Source organism: Podarcis bocagei (genome assembly GCF_964188305.1).
Source record: "Podarcis bocagei genome assembly, chromosome: 12".
NCBI lineage: Eukaryota > Metazoa > Chordata > Lepidosauria > Squamata > Lacertidae > Podarcis > Podarcis bocagei.
Window position 1 is genome coordinate 18,506,374 of NC_138137.1, and position 27,176 is coordinate 18,533,549.

Consider the following 27,176-nt stretch of genomic DNA (forward strand, 5'->3'; position numbering starts at 1 on the left):
CGCTAGCTCTGCTCCCTGTTGCCATCTCTGTCACCCTTCACAAGTTGGAGAGATACCGTAACTTCAGAAGCAGGGAACCTTTTCACTGTCAACATATAGCTGCCTGCAGGAGTTCAATACAATACAGTACTGATTTGTCCTGGCCTTTAACACCATAGCTATAGATATACCTAGGACTCATCCTTATGTATTATCTTAGATATAATATTAATGCAACCATCCCTGGGATCTTATGGTGAAGGGCAGGTAAGAAAGCCAAATAATAATGTTGATGTACTGAATTCAGTGAAGGAGCGTCTCCACCCGCATCGTTCTACCCGGACACTGAGGTCCAGCACCGAGGGCCTTCTGGCAGTTCCCTCACTGCGAGAAGCCAAGTTACAGGGAACCAGGCAGAGGGCCTTCTCGGTAGTGGCGCCCTCCCTGTGGAACGCCCTCCCATCAGATGTCAAAGAGAAAAAACAACTGTCTGACTTTTAGAAGACATCTGAAGGCAGCCCTCTTCAGGGAAGCTTTTAATGTTTGATGTATTACAGTATTTTAATATTTTTCTGGAAGCCACCCAGAGTGGCTGGGGAAGCCCAGCCAGATGGGCGGGGTATAAATAAATTATTATTATTATTATTATTATTATTATTATTATTATTATTATTATTCCCAGATATGTGGTTTCAGCCTAAGACAACCACAATGCACAACTGTCCTGCAGCCTGTTATCTCAGCAGCTGTGGTGTGTGCAAATGCAAGCTGTGCATGACCGGCACCTTAGTTCACCTTAGCTGCAGGTATGGTGGAGACAAATGCCTGAAGTAAGAAGGACAGATATAAACTACAGCCGTACCTTGGTTCTCGAACGACTTGGTACTTGTACGTTTTGGCTCCCAAACTCCGGAAGTAAGTGTTCTAATTTTCCAATTTCCATTCTTTGGAAGCCAAATGTCTGCCACAGCTTCCGATTGAGTGCAGGAAGCTCCTACAGCCAATTGGAAGCCGCACCTTGGTTTTCAAACAGTTCCGGGAGTCGAATGGACTCTTGGAACGGATTAAGTTCAACAACCAAGGTACCACTGTATAGTGGAGCTTCCTGCACTCAATTGGAAGCTGCATTGGACATTTGGCTTCCAAAGAATGTTCAAAAACCGGAACACTTACTTCCGGGTTTTCGTCATTTGGGAGCCAAAACGTATGAGTACCAAGTTATGACTGTACAGGGAAAGGCAAGAAGGGACTGAACCTCAAAAGACCAACAAACCTTTAGCATGCACCCTCTCCCACCTGGTAAACCAAAATAGGGACGATCGTTTGCTAAGGATAGGTTACCAGAAAACAGAGATTCTTCCTGGCAAATAGGGACTGTTGGTGTGTGCCCAAGCCTATAGTCTTTGCTGATTCTTTGACAGATGGATCACAAATTGTTCTGAGTTCTAGAAACTTACCTGTTCCTTTTCAATATTTGGAGTAAGTATTGTGGAGTTTTAAGAGTAATACCATAACATGTTTCACATGCAAATAAGGAAGGAGCTTTTCATTTCAGTTACAATAATAGTCCTAGAGCAGTACACTGCTGGAACTGAGAGTGGAATTTGGATCATGGCAAATTGTGGCATCAATTCTGTATGTGTACACACATATTCTGGGTGTGGGCTTAAGATTCCCTGTCCCATACCCCAAATACCAGCTTCTCAGTGATAGCATGAGGCACAACTGTTATTTGCAAACATGCCTACTGACCAAAAGTATATTCCTTTTAACACTCTCACATAGGTGATGCATAGCAACAACAGTCCTTCTTGATCTGTTGCAGAGATACCAGTATTGAGTTAAGTATATTTGAAGTACGTATAGGTGTTGACCTTTGGCTTCCACCAATGGAAACAAAGGGTTACAGAAACACAGAACCTTAAAAACACAAACAAATACCATGCCCCAATGCCAGCCGTAGGCGATTTCTAATTGTCAACTGCATGGATCAAACCTGTTATGATAAATGTCATGTATTCCGTGGACTTTTTCTTTTTTTTTACAAGATAGTAAAGAAGAAAAAGAGGTGAGAGTATACATGCCAGCTCACTCCAAGCGTTATGAGAGAGCTAACCGATCTCCCATTAAAATCCTTGGTTGTACATAATGTGAACACTTGCTATGCAGAATTGACTGTAACAAAATGTTTGCTGCACTTTTTGTTCAGTTTTTGGTAGCAGGAGTCGTTAGATGTAAATAGCCTAGTATCTTTTGAATTTGAATACTAAAGCAGCAGAATAAGAGCATAAGAATAACAAAACCAAAATCCTAAATTCATTTACTAATTCAAAGCATTTATGTCCTGCTCTTCAGCCAGAAAGGCTCCCCGAGCAGCTTACAAGTCAATAAAAAATAACAGTCATTGCCCTTGGGCTTACAATGTAAAAATGTTGAACACAAAAGGAAAAAGGGCTGGGGATGGGAGAGGAAAACAAGCAAGTTCAGGCACCGAATTATTATCATTACAAGGTTCTTCTAATGACCAGCTTGGGTGGAAATGGGAAGCTCACAGGTCAACAGGCCTTGGCACCCACTTGTACCTTAGTGACCCAGCCTTCCTGGAAGTGACCGAACCGCTGCTGCTATTTGCTGACCTTCCAACCCACCACAGGCCACATTGTAAGCTAGCCAGGCCACCCATCTGTCAATCACCTTATGTCCTATGACATTATGCCATTGTAAACGGACTCCAGGGCTGCACAGGAAGTCATCCTACGCAGAGGACTTCCGGGTTAGCGCGATCGGCTAATGGCGGATTCCCTCCGAGCTCCGGAGGGAATCGGCTCCATGAAGGACAGGTCTTGCCGTGGCGGCGACGCAGGGACCCTCAGAAACCACAGGCCTGTGGACCTGGTGACTCGGCGGGCACCATTTGCGCCCCCCGACCCACAAGCCTTTTTAAAGGCTTCGGAGCGGGGGACAGAGAGTGGCATGGTGCTGTGAGTAGACCGCTTCTTCTATGGAATGAAGCCACGAGCCATGGCCGGAGAGTGCTGACTTCTTTCCTTGAACATTTGGACTGTAAAAGAAACAACCCGTGAGTAGTACGGAATTTGGACTTTAAAATTTCCTTTCTTTTGAATTCGGTACGATCGGGGGAAGCGCTAAAAGGAAGTCCGCCCCCCCCCCGTCCTGCAGACAATTTAAAGCAAGAATCGGATAATTAAGGTCGAGAGACCATCTCTATCTTTGTGAGATAAAAGCTATTAATTTCACGATTTGGCATTAGAAGTTTTGTGCTGGAGGATAAGAACTGAATTTTAGGAGCTGATGTGCAACCCCCCGGGATCCGGGAGCGATCCGCGAGCGAGCCTGTTGAGTAGACATAAGGAGTTTGACAGCTGTCAAACGAGCTGTCAAACGAGCTGTCAAAGCTAGAAAAATTTGTTTTTTACTATCTCTGCTGGCTAGATTTGATACATTGGATCTTAAGTTGTTGGAAACAAAGAAGATATATTAATAAAGTAACTGGATTGTTGGAGAAAGATTACTAAGTAACTAGAATCCCTCTAGAGGGGGTTCTGAGACATTACAATGGCTGCAGATGGAAAAATACAGGCAGAGCTGGAAAGAATGTTCCTTCTCGTGGGAAGGTTACAAGACCAGAGTACAGCTGTGGCTACAGAAGTAATGACCTTGAATTCTAAAGTAAGCAAACTTGTTGATTGCGTTAACGACTTGACTCAAGAGAATTCTGCAGCCGAATTAGAAGAGATTTCTGCAGATTTAGAGGAGCGGGAAGGAGGAGCTGAAGTGTTGCAGGTGGAAAGGGACGACCAGAGGCCTACAAAAAAGAACTACAAGGAAAACAGGATTTGGACAATGAGAATCTGGACTGAAATTAAGAATGAAGAATGGAGTGATCTCTTCACGGGGAGATCGGAAGAACTATGGATTACAAATTTGATTAAGATAAAAGTTGGAGGTTTGGGGACATTTGGACTTAAAAGAAGTAAGAAACATGATTTGGGCTCCGCTTTTGAAAATGGAGGACTGGTTGGAAGTAACATAGATTTTGCTGGGATAGAGTTCCTCCGAGACTTGATGACCAACATAAAGGACTACCAACAAAACCGGCAGAGAGGGACTGAGAGAGATTTGAAGGCCTCAGACGTGAGGAACCCAGGCTAAGAACTGATATTATGGACATATTTTGGGGATTGAAACCGGGAAAGGGGAGGGGGAGTTTTTGAATCCAAAGGGTGCATAATTTTATGTTGTTTTTTGTTAGTATGTTTAGCAATTATTATAAAATTGGGAAATCTGTGGAAGGGAATTTGGGTCGACCTTAGAAAAAGACGTAAAAGATTAGTGTTATGAATTAATTGAGGTATAAGTTAAATTTGGTTAATGAAGAAGAATTTAGTTAAAAAATAATAATGATAAAGTAAAGGTGGGAGATAAGAACTTGCTGAGTTAACTATTGGAATTAGGATGTATGAGGGGGAGGTGTGGGGAAGTCAGGGAAAGTGGTTAAGAAAGTAAGGATTTGAAATCATGCATGTTTGTGTTTGTGTGTCTGTGTTGTGTATTGTGTGTTTATATAAAAGCTGAAAACCCAATAAAAATTTTATTAAAAAAAGGAAGTCATCCTACGCAGCCCCACCCTGAACTGCAAAAGAGGATTTCCTGTTCAACCCCACCTTGAAATGCAGCAAAAGAGTCTTCCTTTTAAATAAAGGCTTGAATTCAGCACTTTCGGAATTTTTAAAAAAGTGTTGTGTTTAGTAACATATTATTTGTACTTAGAGCAAATATAAGTACCCTTCATCAAAAAGTCCCAGGATTTGCTATCAAAAAAATCACAATTAAAATAAGTACAATGTACATTTAAATCACAAAATAATGGCATTTGTTGTTGTAGTTTAGTTGTTTAGTTGTGTCCGACTCTTCGTGACCCCATGGACCAGAGCACGTCAGGCACTTCTGTCTTCCACTGCCTCCCGCAGTTTGGTCAAACTCATGCTGGTAGCTTCGAGAACACTATCCTACCATCTCATCCTCTGCCGTCCCCTTCTCCTTGTGCCCTCCATCTTTCCCAACATCAGGGTCTTTTCCAGGGAGTCTTCTCTTCTCACGAGGTAGCCAAAGTATTGGAGGCTCAGCTTCAGGATCTGTCCTTCCAGTGAGCACTCAGGGCTGATGTCCTTAAGAATGGACAGGTTTGATCTTCTTGCAGTCCATTGGACTCTCAAGGAGTACCTCCTAGCTATACACATGTTCCTTCTAGCAGAATGCACCCCTGTCCAGAACTGGCCTTCTCCCTATGAACCAGATTTGAAAAGCTGCAACATACAGTACCTCCATCTTGTCTAGATTCAGTTTCAGTTAACTGGTCAGCATCCAGCACGTTACCTCTTCCAAGCACTGACCTTAATATAACACCTTAGAATGATTCCGCTGATTCAGAGAGAACAGTCCAATAGAGCTAGGTGCCGTCAACATACTGATGACACTTCACTCCAAATCCCCTGTTAATAATTCTCAATAGCTTCATATATATGTTAAAAGGCATGGGGAACAAGATTGCCACCTGGATACAGTGATACAGTGGTCAGCAGTGTGGGAATGTTGTGGATAGTAGGAGAGGATATATTGATTAAATATTATCCTTCCTCACTTACGCTTGTGAGTCAGTAACAGCGTACATTCCCCAATATATAGCAGGAAGCTAGTTGGTAGATTAATTTGAATATCTTTACTTAAGCAATCCAATCTGACTTGTCCAGATTGGGCTTGATCCTGGTAAATTCCCCTTTTATCCCTCTTGAATAAAGACACAACAGTCTTCTATAAAAGTACTGATAAGAAGTTTACTTACATTCAGTTCACAGTAGGTTCCCCAAAGGCAGGCTTTTAGTTTGTAGTTACAGAAAAGAGAGTGGGTTCATCCCATGTAGAGATTTGAGCCCATGTGCTGCTGGCTGAGAACCAGCAGACAGCAAAATACATCAGTATCAGAAGAAAGCAGCAAAAGAGGAAGATGGCTGCATGACTGGCCCTTTTACAGGGTCTCACAGGGTCACACCCATCTACCTGGTCACACGCAGGGGGAGGATGCTCCAGACCAGGTGTGACAGGAAGTCCTCCTGGCTGGAGTAACATCCCCCTGTGTGTCCACTCTGGGCTAACAGGAAGTGTTGTACTTGACTGCTTATGTTACATCCCACAAGCAGTATCAAAAGCTGCTGAGAGGTCAAGGAGAACCAAAAAGGTTGCAGTCCTCCTGTCCCTCTCCTGACAAAAATTACCACCTAGGGTGACCAAAGCACTTTCAGTGCTGTATCCAGTCCTGAAGCCGGATCGTAATGGGCCCAGATAACCCACTTCTAAGCACACCACCACCCTCTTGAACCCTTTGTCCCAAAGGGGAATATTGTCCCATGAACAATAATTCTGGGTCCAGAGAGATTGTCTTGAAAGTAGGATGCACTGCCACCTCCTGAAGGGCCAGTGGCACCCAGTGGCGTAGCGTGGGGGGTGCAGGGGGGGCCGGCCGCACCGGGCACAACATCTGTGGGTTAGGGTTAGGGGGCGCAAATCCACGGGTTAGGGGGCGCAAATTAACTTGCCTTGCCCCGGGTGCTGACAACCCACGCTACGCCACTGGTCGCTCAGTCAAATCAGAGCCATAGATTGTGAGAAAAAATGTCTTGGCAAAATAGATGTTTCCCGTCTGGACTTTCTTACATATACAGTACACAACTGGGGGGGGGGGACAATTCTACACTGCTTAGTCATGCTGGCCACATGACCCGGAAGCTGTACGCCGTCTCCCTTGGCTAGTAAAGCGAGATGAGCGCCGCAACCCCAGAGTCATCCATGACTGGACCTAATGGTCAGGGGTCCCTTTACCTTTAAGACTGTTATGAGCACTGTGTGTGTGTGTGCACGCGCGCACACACAAACACACTGCAACAAAGCACTCACCGCAACCTACAAGGGAATGCTTCTTTTAAGCCTAATTTCATCCAAGGGGGGGAGACTCTGTGGGTACCAGCAAAGGTCTCTGTTGGCACATGTGCACCTGCAGATCAGTGACCTCTGCTTTTACTCCCAGGTGTTGTATGGGGGTGTCATAATTCCCGTTAAATTTGGGACATGGGAGAATGTTAACCCAAATGGGAGGTTTCTCCATTGGAGGGGAAGTTATAAGACAGGAGCTAGACATTATCCGTGGGCGGAAAGCATCCATGAAATGGATGTTTTACTCAGCAAAAAAGCAAAACGATTTTAGCCTCTAAATATGCAGAGACACAATATCAAGTATCACAAATGTGATGCAGCCAGCAACACTTAATTATCAGTTCTGCAAGCAAATTAGGTGAGAAAGTTACTTGTCTTTTTATATTTATTTTATTTATAAAACCCTTCAGAGAAGATATCAATTCTACCAGAACTTACTGCACGTAGACTTTTTGCCTACCATTTCTTCTTCTTCAGGTTACTTGTGGTTTTTTGTGGTTTTTAAGAATCTCTAGATTAATTCCCTTATGCAAAAACTTACTTTCTATACAATTTTACCTTACATGCTAAATTGAATAGATGTAAAAGCTAGTATTCTAGTATAGGAGAGCATGAAAACGAATAGTGGGAGATTAGGAATATGGTTAACTATATAAACTGCCTGTAGGCTTAAAAGCTTTGTCCGGGAAACAGATCTAGAAAGAAAATGTTTTTGCAATCACCTGTGTGACCCTTTGTAAGATTTTAAGTACAGCAAATGTTTTCGGATATCTTTCAGCTGATGACATTCCTCGCAAACTATTAAAAAACTGTTTCCCAGCCACAGTTTATTTTTAGAACAGGCCATGATACAGTGTCTGCATAGCAATATCCCATACAGCACAGTTAAACAGATGAGGGGGTAGACTTCGGGTCTTTCCGAGGGCTTTTCCCGATGACCTGTTTAAACAGCATTCATTCTGGTTTACGTGCACAAAGCTACTGCACTGGTCAGACTGTGTCCAGTCTTTATTGATCATTCATTCAAATTCATTTATGGGACAGTTATATGACAATGAGCATATGTCCTGCATTCACCCTGATTTCCTTGTGGGGTTTATACATATCTTCCTACTACTAATCATTCTTTCATACCACACTTTTTAGTGCATTTCCCTGCCTTTGCCCAACAGAAGCCATCCACTTCAGTTCCAGCACGCACTTGAATCATTCCTGCAAAATAGAGGCAGTCTGGCAGCATCCCAGCTCTGTGACTTTATAACGGACGACTTTGGGGTTGCGGCGCTCATCTTGCTTTACTGCGCACAAAAACGCCATTTACCTTCCTTCCTGCGTGGTACCTATTTATCTACTTGCACTTTGATGTGCTTTCGAACTGCTAGGTTGACAGGAGCAGGGACCGAGCAACGGGAGCTCACCCCGTCGCAGAGATTTGAACCGCCGACCTTCTGATCAGCAAGCCCTAGCCTCTGTGGTTTAACCCACAGCGCCACCCCTGTAAACAGAAGGTGTCTCGAAGTTCATCCCAGCCCATCTTTCACTGAGATCCTCATGCACACAGTCAGACCAAAAATGAAAGAGAAAACTATTGAATTATCATCAAATGAACAGATTTCTTTGAGAGATGAGATGAAACATCCTGCTATAGTATAGTTTTGCACTTCTTTGGGGGAACAACAGCCACTGTAGCCACTCTTCTATCTTAAAGAGGCAAACATATGAACTGGAGCCTGTTTTTTTAAAAAATATGAATAGCTCTACAAATAATCCCATCTTTTATAGTAACCTTGTGCCCAGTATTGCTCCAGAATTCTAAACAAACAAACAAAAATCAGTGCAGTTTTGCATGGTTCAGTCTGCCATCTCGATTCAAAATGGCACCCAGCTGCATCCAAACATGGCTGAAAACCTGGCTCCTTGATCTTGGGAATAATCATAGAGTGGTACCTCGGGTTAAGTACTTAATTCGTTTCGGAGGTCTGTTCTTAACCTGAAACTGTTCTTAACCTGAAGCACCACTTTAGCTAATGGGGCCTCCTGCTGCTGCCGTGCCGCTGCTGCGCGATTTCTGTTCTCATCCTGAAGCAAAGTTCTTAACTCAAGGTACTATTTCTGGGTTAGCAGAGTCTGTAACCTGAAACGTATGTAACCTCAAGCGTATGTAACCCAAGGTACCACTGTACAAAATTTGGTTTCCGTATCTTAAGAAATGTCCTAACATGTAGCAAACAGACAGACAAATATCTTTCCAAAATATATAGTATAGTGGACTAGTAGAAAGCCCTGATGCCACCAGTGAATTTAAAGAAGAAAAAAAAAAAGATTTGTATATGAATAGTGTGATTTATGAGTTTCAGGCCTGCACATGCTCACACCCACCCAGGGCTTCGATCTGATCCAGGGAACACCTGGCCTGACCTCAAAACAATTTTAATATTATTATTTTTTTGGTGTGGGGGAGGAGTTCATATTTCATTAGAGTTATTTTGGTCCACCATCTTGATTCAACATGGTGTCCGTTGTCCAGGCATAGCCCAAGACCACCTCCTGCAGCTTAAGACTCACAACCTGAGTTGGGAAATAGGATCTTCAGAGGCATCCAAATTGATGCAGGTTGTTGCTCTCACACAAAAATGGGTGAAGTGCCACCAGATGGGGCAACAATATCTTCAGAGGTGTCCATATCAATGTAGTTTGGACCCCTCGTGCCAAAAATTGGGTGAAGTTCCACCAAAGTCATGTTTCGGTCCAGTATCTTGATTCAGAAACCCTCATGCCAAGTTTGCAATCATATCTCAAGACGCATAGAGAACAGATGGACAGACAGACAAATCACTTTCCAAAATATACAGTAGATAAGCAATAACATATGAAGCCCTGCGAGGTAAGATCAAAGGTCCAAACTTGGGTCTCCAGCTGTTTTTGGACTACAGCTCCCACCATCCCTATCTAACCAGAAGACCAGTGGTCAGGGATGATGGGAACTGTATTCCAAAACCAGCTAGAGACCCAAGTTTGGGAAGCCCTATTCTATTCTATCTTCCTTCTCACAGACACCAACCAGATGCCTCCCCAAAGCCCACAAGTAGGGTAAGAAAGACGCAGGCTTCCCTCTCTGTTGTTCCATAGCCATTGGTTTTCAGGGACATATTAGGTTGCACACGTGCTGCAGTTAATACAGGCACAAGCTGTTTCTATACAGGTAGACAGACGAGTGTTTGTGTGAAAGAGTATACATTGATTTGTGCTGCTCAACCATTTATGTTCACAGATTGTACATGTAACATGTGAACACCCCTATCGTCCCTGAACATACAAGCTCCATCATGTGTACGTTCTCACTTATCTAACCTTATTAAAGGTTTGCATGGTACAGTCTATTGCTGCACTGTTAGAGCATCACCTGTTCTATTTTGTTATTGTTGTTTAGTCGTTTAGTCGTGTCCGACTCTTGGTGACCCCATGGACCAGAGCACCCCAGGCACTCCTGTCTTCCACTGCCTCCTGCAGTTTGGTCAAACTCATGCTGGTAGCTTCGAGAGCACTGTCCAACCATCTCGTTCTCTGTCGTCCCCTTCTCCTTGTGCCCTCCATCTTTCCCAACATCAGGGTCTTTTCCAGGGAGTCTTCTCTTCTCATGAGGTGGCCAAAGTATTGGAGCCTCAGCTTCATGATCTGTCCTTCCAGTGAGCACTCAGGGCTGATTTCCTTAAGAATGGAGAGGTTTGATCTTCTTGCAGTCCATGGGACTCTCAAGGAGTCTCCTCCAGCACCATAATTCAAAAGCATAAATTCTTCGGCGATCAGCCTTCTTTATGGTCCAGCTCTCACTTCCATACATCACTCCTGGGAAAACCATAGCTTTTACTATACGGACCTTTGTTGGCAAGGTGATGTCTCTACGTTTTAAGATGCTGTCTAGGTTTGTCATTGCTTTTCTCCTGTTCTATTACTGTACTGTTAAAACAAGACCTTAAAGTCTAACTAAATGATCTTGGGGTGAGCTTTCATACACAAACATTTATGCTATCAGACACATGATCTGAACAGTGAAGATGATAAATATATCTATTTTACTGTCTGTAACACCCACCCACCCAGTACACACACACACACACGAGTCCGGGGGGGGGGGGAGCAGTTTCCAATGTGAGATTAAAAACTGAACTAACACATTTCTGAAATCCCATATATGAGTCAATCAATTGAAGTTAATGAGGTTCAATTACTAGGGGTTGACAAACTCATAGACAGGTCCTGGCACACCCAGTCCTTGCTGATGGCTGTTCAATTGACATGATTCCACTTGTGAAATTATTACTCTTAAAGCAGTAATTTAAAGTTGCAGTTCTGTGGCGAATTGCTTTTTTCTTTACATACCATATATGTTAGGTAGGGGGAAATGAGTAAGAAAGGGAATGGGTGGCTAACATAGTATTTTTCTTGTTTGACCCTCTCTGTTTCTACTAAAAAAATTTGAAGATTGTATTTGGGGAGGTGTTTTTTGTTTGTTTGTTTTTTGCTCTCAGAAACAAATATCGTTGGGGTGGAATAATTAATAGATTGAGTTATAACTGGAGGTGTGAAACTGGTTCAAACCGCCACACATGCCTATCAAAAATCTCCTGTGATGGTCTTCTCATTGCTGCTTATAGGATCACAGCCACAAAAAGAGACACTTAGATATAGATCCAGAAGTGAAATGATAACGATAACACTGTTTTCAACCTATAAAGCCTTAAACGGCTCAGGACCGCAATATCTCAATGACCGCCTCTTTCCATATGAACCTACCTGGACCCTGAGATCATCTTCTGAGGCTCTTCTTTGTGTACCTCCTCCTCGAGAGGTTCAGAGGGTGGCAACATGAGAAGGGGCCTTCTCTGCAATCGCTTTCTGTCTGTGGAATGCTCTCCCCAGGGAAGTTTGATTGGTGCCTTTATTGTACACCTTTAGGCCCCAGGCAAAAACATTCCTTTTTAACCAGACCTTTGGACCATTTTAAGTATGAGTGGCTATTTTAAGTATGTAGTGGCTAGAATGTTGGACTAAGACCTTTGAGACCAAGGTTGAAATCATCATTTGGCCATGGAGGTGTCCTTGAGTCCATCACAGCCTCTCAGCCTAGACAACCTCACTGGGTTGTTATGCCCAATACATATGTCTTTCTCCTTTCCCACACCACTGCTTGCCACTGATAGAAGTGCTTCAAAGAACACATTTTCCAGGTGCTTTAAACCAGTCCCCACATTCCACTCTGATGCCTCCATCTGAGGCTGCTTAAAGTGCAAAATCACTGTTTGAAGCATCCTCCTTTAAACACTAGAGGGTAGCGCTGTGGTCTAAACCACTGAGCCTCTTGGGCTTGCCGATCGGAAGGTTGGCGGTTCGAATCCCCAAGACAGAGTGAGCTCCCATTGAGTTCGAAAGCATACCAATGCGAGTAGATCAATAGGTACCACTGTGGCAGGAAGATAAATGGCATTTCCGAGCGCTCTGGTTTCCGTCACAGTGTCCTGTTGTGCCAGAAGCAGTTTAGTCATGCTGGCCACATGACCCAGAAAGCTGTCTGTGGACAAAGGCCAGCTCCCAAGGCCTGAAAGCAAGATGAGCACCGCAACCCCTTAGTTGCCTTAGACTGGACTTATCTGTCCAGGGGTCCTTTACCTTTACCTTTAAACACTGCACTAGGGGTTTCAAGAGGTGGACAGGACCATCCACAAGACAGTGATTTGGCATCATGTGGCCAACACTAAAATTTGGCCGGGCTGCAATTTGGCCTGAAAAAGATCTGGCCAGTGAAGCCAAAAAGGTTGGCACTGTCCCATAACAGGGTCTTTTTAGTTGTGGTTCCCCTGTTGTGGAATCCCCCCCACACACTAATGAGGTGCACCCCTCTTTCTCATTATTAACTTTCAGTAGAAATTTGGAAACATTCCTGTTTGCCCAGACATTCAGTGGATGAATGTTCCTGGTAGTACCACAATCATTTGCTTTGGTTTTTGTTTTAAAATTTACAGAAATGGTGGCCATGTTGTTGCATAACGTCCCTCTGTCACATTATACTCCTTGTGTAAGAAACTGTTCGCGTAGCATGCAAAACGTGCCAAAAACCAGTCATTCGTAGTAAATGGATAGGCCGTGGGCAACCATCCAAATTAAGTCCGAGTGGCCACAATAACTAAGAGATTTGTTTGGTGCAAGCATGGGCAGGAAGGAAGGGAGAAGTGTGCTTGAAATTTCATACAGTGGTACCTCAGGTTACGAACACCTCGGGTTACAGACACTTCGGGTTACAGACTCCACTAACCTGGAAGTAGTATCTCAGGTTAAGAACTTTACCTCAAGATGAGAACAGAAATCGTGTGCTGGCGGTGAGGCAGCAGCGGGAGGCCCCATTAGCTAAAGTGGTACCTCAGATTAAGAACAGTTTCAGGTTAAGAACGGACCTCCAGAACGAATTAAGTTTGTAACCAGAGATACCACTGTATTGGGCACATTCCACCTGTTCCAAGTTTGGGGCTTTGTTTTGTTTATTTTATCCTCTGCACAAACCCCATGCTAGGGGGGTGAAGCAGCAGCCAAATAGTCTAACAAGTGGCTTGTCAGCGAGGAATGTCCTAGCTGTAAGTATGGAGTCATCTTGACACTTTTCAGCCAATCCTCTGAGGATAATAAGTAAGGAGGACAAAATGAGTGCAGCCCTCCAGGGCCTCCCCTTAAGAGTTTAAAAGCAAAATATTGATTTTGAGTTACCCTGCTTCAACTCAGCTTCACTCTCATGATATTTTTATTCCCTTGCATATTGCCAAGTCCATTTGTTTTGTTTTTAGTCTTTTTTTCCTTCCAAATCACTGGTGAAACTGGCATGTCCATGTAACATTCCTGTACCTAAAAATACAGTCAATTGACACCTTGAAGGTTTCCAGGCAACTCTAACCATTTGTGACATCTTTAGCTGCCTCTCCAGTATGTTCAAAACAGATAAAGTGGATGAATTGATTTTAGTTGTCTAAAACCCTTGACAAAATCTCTCGGTGGCCATCCAAGCTGGTCTCTTGATGATTTAGATGGCTTTTGCTTCCAACACAAATGTGATCCTTCCTGACTCTCCACTTTGCCTTTTAACTCCATCCACAGTGGGTGTCCGCTTCCTGGAGGCAGAGCAGTTCCTTGTCTGCAGCAGGGCCATCCCAAGGCATTTTGCTGCCTGAAGCAAGGGGCAAAAGGGGGTGATGCCCCCTTATTCCACATGCAGAAAAGCCAACCAGGCGGATGGTTAACTCTTAATGCAAACACCAACTACAGATGGACAGACCAAACCCAACTCTGCTATGTGCCTGTTTCACAGGTGTACACTCATAGACCAAAAAAGCACATTTAAGTAAGGTCCTAAGACAGTATGACCTGGACCCAGAAACCCTTTCCTCTAACAGCTGTCTTCCTCCCCACTCACACAGACAGGAAGAAACACAGGAAGGAAAAATAACAAGCTTTGGTTACCTCTCCACACATACAAGTGCTGCCCCCTAGCTAGCAAAAAATCATCTGTCTGGGGATTTCCCCCCAGGTTTTCTATATTTGTGTCTCAGAATGATTAGGCTTTAGTGAAGGGGTCCCCCCAAGATTTACGGGATTTCCCCTGAAATACCAGTCTCTCTGCTCAATATTAGCAAAGATTGCAACAATAAGTGGGTTGTTTTTTAAAAAAAACACAAATTCCCTTAAGTCAGTCCACCTAATGGCATTAAAAGAAAGAAAACCGTTAAAGGGCACCAAAACTGATTTGGAAACTTTAGAGAAAGAAGCACCCTAATTATAATAATTAGTGTAGGCCTGCAAGCTCTGCTGTCACACACTGAAGCCTATACTGTGAGAGAAAGGGGTGCAAGCCACCTGACCCAGCTGCTCCTCCTTTGGTTCTCACTGCTTCCAAGTAAATTTCTGTATTCCCCTGCACACTCTCCTAAACAGCCTCAGATGTCAAGGAAATAAACAACTATCTGACTTTGAGAAGACATCTGAAGGCAGCCCTGTTTAGGGAAGTTTTTAATGTCTGATGTTTTATTGTATTTTTAATATTTTGTTGGAAGCCGTCCAGAGTGGCTGGGGAAACCCAGCCAGATGGGTGGGTGGGGTATAAATATATTATTATTATTATTATTATTATTATTATTATTATTATTATTATTCATCCTTGAATTGAGCTTCTGGAGTCTATATCCACTGCAGATTTTTCTCTTTCCAAACTTCTGTCTTCAGATACCCTTCCTCCAAAAAACACACCCCCAAGTATCAAATTCTACACCAATTCCATGGATTGAACCTGGAACCTTTGCATGGAAAAATGTGTAGTCTATTACAGAGCTGTGGACATTCCCTACAAAACCTAGGAAATTTGTATTATTGAGTCAACACAGCCTTACAATGATCACACAACGATCACATTCACACTGCCCACCCTATTTGCACTCAGTTATCTGTATTCATGGGTTGTTCTGTGGATCTGCATATTAAGGATTAGTTTAGTTTTGATGCCTTATTATACTTTGTTTAGATTACTGGTTAATCCAGCCCTGTAGGGCCAAACATAGTATACAACTGCACATAAAATGTACGTCACTATGTACATCTCTTAGAGCTATTAAATTCTACACACAGCGCATACAGGCTGGATTTATTTTCCTCTTTTCTTCCATTTTTAGGCTCTGCCAGCTCAATCTAAGTACTTTCCTTCTCTGTGCTGTCATTCTCTTCCCCATGAGACCATTCAAACAGAAAAAGAACAGTTCGTTTTCTCTGAGCTAGGAGACAGAAAATCTTAAAAGAGCTGCACATTTTAGAAGAACACGAACAAATCATAATGGTGCCCACTAGTGCTTCTGTGCTGTAACTTTGTTCAACTTTCTCATGTTAAATATTTTGTCATCCAGTGTGCATAAAGGCTTATGAGCCAAAGAAAGCCCCATAAGGCAGTCTATACTATTGTGTACTAGTCAGTGAGTAGTTGCTATTATTTGATGAGGACAAACTCTGAAAGTCAGTAAGTGAAGGCACCTTATCCTGGCATGGGGAGCAAATGATTTGCAAAGTTTCACCAGCTTAATGTCACAGTGATGTTTAAGACACAGTGACAGATCCAGTTGGCATTCCCATGCATTGAATTTATTGTATGCCTAGAATCTATAAATGTCTTGTATCATTTGATTTTTTTGAGATTAAATATTGTTCTTCCCTTTGTGTTGAAAAGCAGATTATAGATGCTTAGATAAAATTTGACTGAACTATAGTTACCTGCCCTTAGGCTAAAATATTAGCAACCACAAAAGATTGGCATTTCCTTAAAGTGAACCAATTTATAAAGAATTTGAATTTAACTAGTACAGCTTCCTCAATTTGCAAAGTCTGAAAATGTTAATTCTGATTGGGAAGGGGAACTTTGTCTCAGCCAGGTCATTTATTCTGTTCCTTCAAACTGTTAGAGTTTCTGAAATGTGCATGAACAGTTGTAGCCTCTAAATGGCTGCAGATTACTCCAATTAACAAATGAATTGACTCTCCACAGAACACTAATATGGCAACATGAAACAACTAACTTCAAAGTTTAACCATTCTAGCCTGCTATAGAATTTCCTTTCAAACAAAGGAGATGGTGTGTGTTTTCTGCTACCTACCGGTTCAAGTCTGACTTCAAAGCTGCCAAAGTGAACAAAAATGTGATATAGTTTAGTTGCTTAAGAAGCCAGGCTATAACCCAAGAAGGTCTTAATTCAATTTTTATGTCTGCTGTGGATTCACAAGCTGGGAGCGGGCAATTCACTCTTGTTCAATTACCCATCCATAAAATGGGGATGATAATAATACTGAGTGCAGTTGTACCTTGGAAGATGAACAGAATCCAATCCAGAAGTCCATCTGATTTCCAAAACATTCGGAAACCAAAGTATGGCTTCTGATTGGCTGCAGGAAGCTCCTGCAGCCAATCGGAAGCCCCGTTGGACGTTCGGCTTCCAAAAATAGTTCGCAAACCAGAACAGTCACTTCCAGGTTTGCGGCCTTCATGAGCAAAATGTTCGAGAACTAAGCTGTTAGAAAATGGAGGTACGACTGTAGTTGTAAAAAGGACTTCACCCATGTATGGGAAGAACTTTGAACATGATGAGAAACCAGTATTTCTGCTCTACTTTGAATTTGTTGTCTCAGGAACAGACTGGACAAATAGATTGTGGGTTTCCCATCCCCATGTGGTGATCTTTTCATGGCACATGAGTTGAGATGTACACACACACAAATCTTGCCCAGTTTGTTCAGGGGAAGGCCATCTGCTTTGCCTGCAGAAGGTCTCCTATTTTCCAGAGCTAGGACAAACACCTAGAGAACCAATCAATGCAAACACTATTGAGCTAGAAGAACCATTGATCAGACTTGGTATAAAAAAAACTTCCAGAGTTCCTTTGACAATTTCAAAAGAAACAAAAGGGATAAAAATGAAGGCCAAGAGGGAGTGATCTGAGGTTAAAGTATCTGGTTTTCTGATGCTGCTTCAACACTTGGAAGGAAGGAAGGAAGGAAGGAAGGAAGGAAGGAAGGAAGGAGAGGTGTGAAATTCAAGAAGCAGTGAGTTCCAGAACAGAGAGATGACAGACACACACGAAACTTGAGAGTTAGATACAAGAAGGATTAGCAGTGAAAGAATGACAATAAAGATAGAAGAAAAGCTAAAGGAGGAGGAGTCTGAGTGTGCAGAGATCTAAAAATACAAGGTAAAATAGATCCAGTTCAGGAAACATTGGCGATATTGAATGAAGAGAGTGTAACGAAGGAGAATCGCAGCCCAATGAGATAGAGGGGGGGAAATGACCACCAGCACTAGTCAAACACCAACCTTGGTTAAAAATGAAATTTCTAAAAATGGTGTATATGTGGATCTCTCTGTCATGTGGTCATAAGATCAGGACAGTGCCAAAATTCGCACTTGATAACTAGGTGTCTAAAGGATGAACATGGTTGTGCATGTAAAAACCTCCTCGGGGGTAAATGAAGGTTATACCATTTCACTGCCTGTGCAATGGCAGAATCTCCTACTCCCACTTCCCTACCTAGATAATGAACCTTTTATGAACCTGATTATACAAAGCGCCATAAATGAGCAACAAAGGTGAATCTTTGCCAGCAGCGGTTGTAGGACAAGGGATTGGATGAGTCCAAACAAGTCCAGATGACTTCAGCAGGCTAGTTGTGCCAGGCAGTGTATCATACTGGTCTTGATGGTTTTCCTTTGTCTTCGGCTAGATCACTCTTGTTGCAAACTCCTGAATATTCATCAATTGGAAATAGCATTTGTTGCTAAGTAAAAGTGGACACCCCCCCCAATATAATAGCTATTGCTGGAGTGAAAATACTATGCAGGGAATAACATCACTATGTTCATTCTTTATCGGAAGTGCTAGGTGCATTTCAGTCAAGGACTGTAGCAGGAGGGGGTAATCTGTAGCTGTTCAGAAACTGCTGGACCACAACTCCCATCAGCCCCAGTCAACATGGCCAGCGGTCAGGGAATAATGGGGGCTGCAGCCTAACAATACTTGGAAGGTCACAGGTACCTATTCTTGGACTGGAAGCATCTCCCTCATCATCATCATCATTTTATTTGTATGCCGCCTTTCAATAGTTGAAACTATGCTCAAAGCGGCTTACAACATGACAAGGTTTACATAATTACAAACAACATAACAGAAGTCATGATAAATAAAACACATCAAAAAGTACACAATCTAATGGAAACAATTTCCACATAAATCATAAGATCTAAAACTAAAGATACAACGATAATATAATAATAGCAACAGCTCTCTCAACCTCCACCCCAGTAAACAATACTCCAGCCTAAGAATCTGTTCAGCAGCCTCAGCTTTTGTAGCTGGAGTCAGTCAGCACTCCACTCTCCCAGGCCAGATGGGAAAGGGCCAGCAAGGCAGGGTGCAGGTCTTTCTGTTGGTCTATTGAAGCAAAAACAGCAACAAAGCACTGTTAGGGACTAACACAGTTATTGTGGCATAAGTTTTCATGAGCTAGAATCAACCGCTTTATCAGCCACATGAAGCGCAGTTCTTAATTGGCAGGTATATAGATGAAAAATGTCTACTTCGTATAGTGAAATCTGGTACCTTCCATGGTGCAAAGGAGTAGCTATGTTAATCGTTTGTATCTATGTGTGAGAAGGAGAGAACTTTTGTGGACTTCTGTGACTTTGCAAGCTGCATTGCATCTCTCTCTCTCTCTCTCTCTCTCTGTGTGTGTGCGCGCGCATGCAGGAGGGGGTTATTTTACCTGTCTAATTTCACCTGTCTGTTGTTCAGCTATTTAAAAATCTAGGAACCCTCCAGGGGTGGGGAGGAGTTGCCACACTTGGAAAAAGGTTAGCTGTTATTTTAGCACGGCTAATACCCATTACATTTTCTTACTTAATGGTGCTTATATTTATAGTTTCTTTTGTCATGTCTAGTTAATAATAATAAATTTTATTTATACCCCGCCCTCCCTAGCCAAGGCCGGGCTCAGGGCGGCTAACAAGCAATGATAAAAACAAGTTGAATGAATACAACTTAAAAACAAGATTAAAATACAACATTGAAACATTAAAATGCAGCCTCATCAAAGGAGGAGAAAGGAAAAAAGAAAAAAGAAAGTTAGGGAAAAGTCAGTTCAGAAGTTTACAAAATGTAAATATTTCTAGATGACTGTACAAAATAGTACAGCTAAATCAAAACGTATAGCTCTAAAATATGTAATATAAACAGATACAGAAGGTAAAAACTTAATAAAAATTAAAGAGAAAAACAATAAAACTTAAAGAGAAACTAACCAGATTTAGAGAATTACTATATATATGGGGAATAGGGTCATTCTGATTTTAAATCCGAAACAGATTTAATTGACAATTGCAACTTTGAAATATATTTCATCCTAGTTGACGTTTTAAACCCTATGGAACCAATCCTGCAAAAGCATATGTCCATTTTAAATTGCCTTTTGCTTCAGTGCAATGATTCATAATGCATAAAATGAAGAGTGTTAATCAAATATTTTACAGGATCAGGGTCATTTAATTTTCAACTTCTTAAAGAGTTTTGCTTTAAGACACATCATTTGAGACAGAACTATGTGATAATTAATAATATAATCAAGCTATTAGTGGCTGCCATGTATTCTTTTCCTTGTAATTAAAGAACAACTGAATTAATATTTCTTCCTTGTTGGTGCAGAATTGCAGATATTGTAGAATTGTCATGTAGCTCTGTAACAGTCACATTCCAGCCTGGGCCCCTGGGTATCTGGGGAAGAGCAACTTGGCCACAACATCTCTTGTTGTGCATACAAGAGTATACCCATCTCTTGTGCCCTCACTTTCCCTATTTTAGGTATTTGCCACCATCAGATAAGAAATTACTTATTTGCCAAGCTGGCCATTCTGAAATAGCCTCCAAAATTTCCCTGGAGTTTCTCTGAAAACTTCCTTAGGTAGCATGATTATCAAATTTCTAATCATGAGAGTATTTAGAATAAACTGAGACCACAGATGTTTTATGAAACAAGAAATGAGTTTACTATGATGGAAGAAATTGAAAAAATATGGAGTTCTAGGGGCTGCCACCCTTGTTTGCATTGCTCACCAACCCAGCCTGACCCCCATTAGACCTCACCGCCGCCACCCCCGTCATTACAGCTTGCTCCAAACTCAACTTCACTATCTCTTACAAAAGTGGTGTGGAATCTTTTCTGGCAGGACAGCCAGATCTTTATTTCCCCCAAGCTGGGCAGGCCAAAGGTAACAGATGCTTGTGGCTGCCCACCTGTTGATCACCTGATGTCCTAGTGATGTCAGCTATGCCTCCTTATGATCCTGTGACTGTAGGGACTTCAAAGCGAACCACGGAACATTCAAACCTCCATGGGGTTTGATACTGGGGCTGGCAGCGAGTGCCCATCTGCCCCTGTAGCCGATGGGTAAGTGGGATCAGGCCTTTAAACAGTCCTCTCCACGCTTCTCCTTCAAACCTCCATAGAGGTTCAAAAGATAGGGTTTGCAGATCTTGAGAAAGGTGCAGTCCTGCCACCCATTCGCTGATGGAGTGGGAGCACACCTTCAAATACCCCCCTCCAAGCTTCTCCTTCAAGTCCTCAGTGCTTGAGAAAATACATATATGAGAAAGGAGGGTATTCCCCCAAAAGAGTCCTGTTGAAATTTTACAAAGTGGTTTTATTTACTGCTTCTTCTTTTCCTATTCTTTACATTTCATCCAAACTATAAATTACTGGTGTTGTACGCTGAAAGAAAATCAGATGAAAATGATGCACTGGTGGAAGGGATGCGGGTGGCGCTGTGGTCTAAACCACAGAGCCTAGGGCTTGCCGATCAGAAGGTTGGCAGTTCAAATCCCTACGATGGGGTGAGCTCCCGTTGCTCAGTCCCTGCTCCTGCCAACTTAGCAGTTTGAAAGCACTCCAGTGCAAGTAGATAAATAGGTACCGCTCTGGCAGGAAGGTAAACGGCATTTCTGTGTGCTGCTCTGGTTCGCTAGAAGCAGCTTAGTCATGCTGGCCACATGACCTGGAAGCTGTACGCCGGCTCCCTCGTCCAGTAAAGCGAGATGAGCGCCGCAACCTCAGAGTCGTTTGCGACTGGACCTAACGGCCAGGGGTTCCTTTACCTTAAGTTAGCAAAACTGTATAAGACAAGTACAAATACCTGCTGGAAATGTAAAGCAGAAGAAGGGTACCTTTTACCATATGTGATAGTTGTGTAAGCTAATAAAAGCATTCTGGGAAATGATATATAATGAATTGGGGGGGAAATGTTCAAAATAACTTTTGTAAAAAAACAAAAACAACCAGAAGCTTTTTAATTAGGAACTGTAGGTACCAACATCCCAAAAAGCAGAAAATACTTTTTATGTATGCGACAATAGCCGTACGGATGTTACTAGCCCAGGGATGGAAAGAAGACAAAGTCCCTACCAGAGAGGCATGGCAAACCAAGCTGATAGACTATGCCAAAATGGCAAAACTGACCGGAAGGCTCAGGAATCAAGAAGACAGAAACTTCAAGAAAGAATGAGAAAAAACTATAATTTATTTAGGAGACCACTATAAGCAGATGAAAACATTATCAGGATTCTAATAACACTTTTAATGTAACAAATATTATGGACAATATGGAGAGATATAAAATATAGATTATGAAATAATATGCAGTTGAAAATGTCAACAAAAGGACCCATGGAGGGGAGGGTGGGAAGTTTGGAGATTCAGAGAAATCTCTATATACAGATATATAGTTAGTATTCTAATAATGCTACACTTGTAAAATCAAATAAAAATGATTTCAAAAAACAGAACAAAACAACAACAAATTACTGAAAGAGAGCTGGTGTCTTGGGTGCCATTAAGATCTGCAATCCTGAGCACATTACTTCAATGTAAGCCTTATTAGGCTTCAGACTTGCTTCCAAGTAAACATTATGTTTAAAATTAGGAAGTGTGGATTAGTTAATTGACCTGTTCAGAGCCTTGAGTGTGTCCCATTAGAACGTGCTTTGCACTCTGAGCCTCTTGAAAAAATATTCCTAAAGAAGGAATGAACATAAGAGTCACCATCCAGGGCTCCTGACATGACATTAACAGCTGTGTCCCAGGCAGAAACTCAACAGGTGGGTGGAGATGAGTCTGGGAAAATATTTCACTTTTTGAATTTGTTTGCTAAGAACCTTTTGTTAGGAGAAGAAGGAAGAAAAGAATGGCTTCTGAACTTAGTAATACAGTGAAACCTCATGTTATGTACCATCCTTCTTGCAAATGCTTCGGGTTACAAGCTCCGCTAACCCAAAAGTAGATGCTCCCAGTTGCGAACTTTGCCCCGCGATGTGAGCAGAAGTCGTGTAGCGGCAGTGGGAGGCACCAATAGCAAAAGCACGCCTCATGTTAAGAACGGTTTCAGCTTAAGAACGGACCTCTGGAATGAATTAAGTTTGTAACCAGAGGTACGAATTAAGTTCGTAACCAGAGGTACCACTGTACTCAGGTTTAACTAAAATGAACTGTGGCATTGGGTGATGTGGAATGCTTGTAGCTGCCATCACCTTTACTGCTGTGTCTCAGACTTTAGTACTATATGGCACATAATAAGAATCCATTTTCCTAACACTAGATAGGCAGATGCTTTAGACCAATGGTTCTCAATTAGTACTGCGGACCTCCTGTCTTTCAAAAGCCAAGCCATGGACCCCCTACTTTTTGGGGGTACTATGGTAGTTTTTGTTATGTGAATGATGCCCCAGACCCCTGGTTGGGTTATGTAGACTTCCTGGTATCCATGGACCACCAATTGGGAACCACTGCTTTAGACAGTTCATAGGCAGGGCATGATGGCAGCATTATTATGGAAACCTGAACTGTGTTAAATGTGGTCTGCACAAGTTACTGGGTTTGAAATAGCAATTAAGGCGTCCCAGCAGATGTATGATTTCAGATTATATTCCCAAAGATGGGACAGGTCAGCCAAGGCATGTTCCTTCTCTCCAACACCCTTAGGTGCAACCTGAAACCTGCAGAGCACCTGACTGAGCCTCATGTACTAGGCATGCCTACAACACTTCATCTTGAAAGTGGACTGGGACTAGATGCAGACTTCATGGCTTCAACATCAGCCAATATATGTATTTTTCTCTTCCCACCCACCTTGCTTTGCTTTCCCTCTGGCCTGAAGAAGAGTTGTGGAGAACTCAAAAGCTTGCACACTGCTTGGTGTCATTTTGGTTGACCTACTTAATATGTCGCTCTACTGTAGATTTTGGAAGTTCACTATTTTTGTTTATGGTGGTGGTTTGTCGAGATTTGATCTTGTAGCATTCCTCACACTACTTGCTTAGTTTTCCTCCTAGAACAGCTTGGTGGTCTACATAACATACAGAGAGAGAGAGAGAGTCATTGAGGCAGTTTAAAGACTAATAGATTAATTACCGCATCAGCTTTCATGGACTAGAGTTGACTTTACCCAGTGTATGGTATCTGATGAGTCAGGATTCGGTGAGAATTTAGTAAAAAGGCAAAGCCATTGTGTACAGGACTGGATCTGCAAAAGTCTGCAGACTGCCTCCAGCCAGATCTCTGTGGCTAATAGTGGTTCTGGATTATACCCTAAATCTGGGTCAGTTTAGAGCATCCAAAAGAGAGTAAGACAGCTTCTTGTCCCGATTTAAATTCCATTAAATGGGTTAGGATTTTCCTAGCCCTCATGACAAAAAAACAAAAACAAACAAACCGTGGAGTAACTTGGCCGTCAAGGTTGCACTACAGAGAGCTCTTTCTAGTTTAAATGAATGTCAGGTTAAATACACACACCCCGTTTCACCTTTGTCAAACAAGCATGGGGAGGATGCTAGCCAAAGAAAGATGAGTTTAACCAAAATGCAAGCAGAAAGGAAAGGAACACATGACGCAGTTAGACAAATCGCTCAGCTTCATAAACAGCGAAAAGAGGTACGAAATAAGTTTAAAAGGTGAGCGTAGAAACCAGAAACGCCGAGTCCTTCCTGACTTGGCTTGCTCTTGCCTCTCTCCAAGGTGCTGATTGACTGAGCATTGTAAGCAAACCATTCTGTTCCCTCCTTGTGACTTTGGTTATAAATTTATGACTAGAGCCGCTTCAGCTGCGACTGGGTCTAAGGAAATTTCATCCCAGCAGTTCAACCCACAACGCAACAGAGTGTCCTTGCAACGGAGTGTGCCGGAAAATGCAGCTTTTAAATGCAACCTCAAGTGTCTATACAGTAGCTGAAAGTAGCTTCTGTTGGAATATATGGGGCGGTACTCCTATAGATCGGGCTGCAAAAGCGAGTAGGTTACAAACAGACGCTAATGACCTTCTCATTCTAACAGCTATGTATTATTGCTTCACTGACCGTTAGTTCTGAGTTCTGAACAAATTTGCTGTAAATCCCGGGTGAAGGCTCTAGACTGTAGGAGCACGTTTATGGATTTAGGGTCCAGAAAGAAAGAAAGAAAGAAAGAATGAAAGAAAGAAAGAAAGAAAGAAAGAAAGAAAGAAAGAAAGAAAGAAAGAAAGAAGAATAACATTGCCTTTTATTTAAATGTGTACTTTTTAAACTATGTAAATCCAAATAACTGGAAATTTTAACAAGAGTAGTGTATGTACGTTTGTAGTAGCTACAAGCTGGGAAGAAGGGGAGCGATAAATCCAATGATATCGTCTGAAATTATTTCCTGTGCTGCCCAGTCCTATACATGTTTACTCCAAAGTAAGTCCCCCTTTAACACCCAGTTGAGACTGTTTAAGACTACAGCCTTCATCTTGAGCTTTTTTCAACATAGTCCCAAAGGGCATCGCTTTCAGTCGGAGAAGTATCTGATTTGGCAACTAAAGTCAGTGCCAGAGTAAACAGCAAGACAAAACTTCTGTTTCTTACTCATCGCCCCCACCCAAAACATTGTCTCCTGCTATTTGTTGGTTGGAAGGACAGAGTATGTACTCCTTTTGCTTCTGTTTCGAAGAAATCGGTGCACATATATTTAAGAACAACCAACAAACGTGTGTTACAAGCCAAATGTTGTGGCTTAAAGGAAAAGAGACAAATTCTCAGCAGACCAGATAAGCTGCTTTCGCAGTGAAAGGAGGAACTAACTTCAAGGGCTTACTTGAGAGTAAATTCCACGGCAATCCGTAGAAATCATTTCTATCTAAGCATGGTTAGGATCCGTCTGTAATCAATATTTTATAAAACGGAACGGGGAAGGAACTTCTTTTGCTTTTATTTACTATTTATTAATGCTAAGGTATTTTTTCAAGGTTTAGCAGTTGCGATGTTAAAATTTCAGGCATTGAAGAAATGTAAGCACGTTTGAAGATGAGCAAAGGGTAGCTTTTGAAGTCTCTTTGAAAACTGATTTTTAAAAGAGAAAGAACTAAGATAAAACGTTTATTCCCTTCTGTCAGAAACCGAGGGAATTAAACCTGTTGATACGAATATCGATAGGTCTTCAGACCAACAGGTTTAATCTCTTCCTATGCAAATGAAATATTTTATAACAACTTGCATCGGCCTAATATCCGCAAAGCGCTGACACCCGGACGCCTAATATGCCCTGGTTTGCAAGAAATAAAGACTTGGGGAAGAGAGAAAGAAACTGCAAATTCGGAGTGGGATTTTGTTGTTGTTGCTCTCCGTACTGGAAGCTCCTCGTTCCTGCCCCTTTTTCCATTTGCAAATATCAAGCTTTTGCGCGACGGAATGAAATAAGAGACTCAGCTAGAAGCAGTTTCAAGAATAGGCCGCCGGACCAGCTCGGCAGCTCCACCTCTTGCTCTGCCACCGTCCCTTCGCATCTTTCTCAAATGCAATGTTTGTGCCACTCTAGATGCCTTTGTGCAAGAGAGGTGTTTGTTTTGTGTGTTGCTTTTTTAGGTGACAGTGTACCACTGGGAGCATCTCCCCCAAACCGCCCCATCCCGGCTCCTCTCTAAGATCCCGGAAACTCAGGAGCCGGTTCCACGGGTCTTTCTCTTGCGCAAGCCTCGTTGATGAGCACTGCGCAAGAGAAGCGCGAGCCTCGCTTGCCCGCCTGAGCCGGCTTCTCCCCCGCTTGGGCTCTGAAACTAATCAGGCTCAGCTGAATCTCCAGCGAAATCTGGAAAGCATTGCTCGCTTTTTTCTTGTTCATGGGACGGACCATTTCGCCTCCCTTCTTGCTTGCTGTCCTGAACGAAACCGAAGCAGCAGACGATCCAGATTCAGACCAGATTCCATCGTTGCGCTTCTAGGCGTAGTTTCTTAAGGGAAAGCGCTTTCGCGGGGAAGGAACTTGAAAGAAGCGAGTTAGGTTAGCCGTCCGATTCGCTCGGGCCTAGAAAGGAGTCGTCGGGCTGCTGTGGAATATCTGTGTATTGCTCTGCTTCCTTCCGACGAGGGAAGCCAGGTCTGTTTGTTTGTTTTCAGCATCAGCCAATTGCCTTGGCAAACCCTTTCCCCTTCCCCTGTCCTCTCCCCCCCCCTCCCGGGCTTCGCTTTCTTCCTCTCTCTCCCTCCCTCTTTCAAAGCGAGGGGGAAGAAGGAGGCGAGGGTGTTCTGAAGCGAGAGCGCGACTCGTCCTTTCCCTCCCCCGCCTGGTTTAAA

General features: G+C 42.7%; 1 protein-coding gene across 6 annotated transcripts in view; it reads left to right on the forward strand.

Annotated features, from left to right (window-relative positions):
• EOMES (eomesodermin) overlaps positions 1-27,176 on the forward strand; it is a 154,833-nt gene that overhangs the window by 120,452 nt on the left and 7,205 nt on the right. The window contains exon 1 of one of the 6 annotated variants that reach the window (XM_081164593.1): positions 17,525-17,750. The exons of 4 other annotated variants lie outside the window; for them this stretch is intronic. Coding sequence is in view for 1 of the 2 variants with exons in the window: in XM_081164589.1 (XP_081020715.1) it covers positions 20,939-20,994 (56 nt within the window). In the remaining variant the exon portion in view is untranslated. Of the gene's footprint in view, positions 1-17,524; positions 17,751-20,927; positions 20,995-27,176 lie in introns of those variants that run through there. One more of the 6 variants, XM_081164589.1, reaches the window with a different exon arrangement.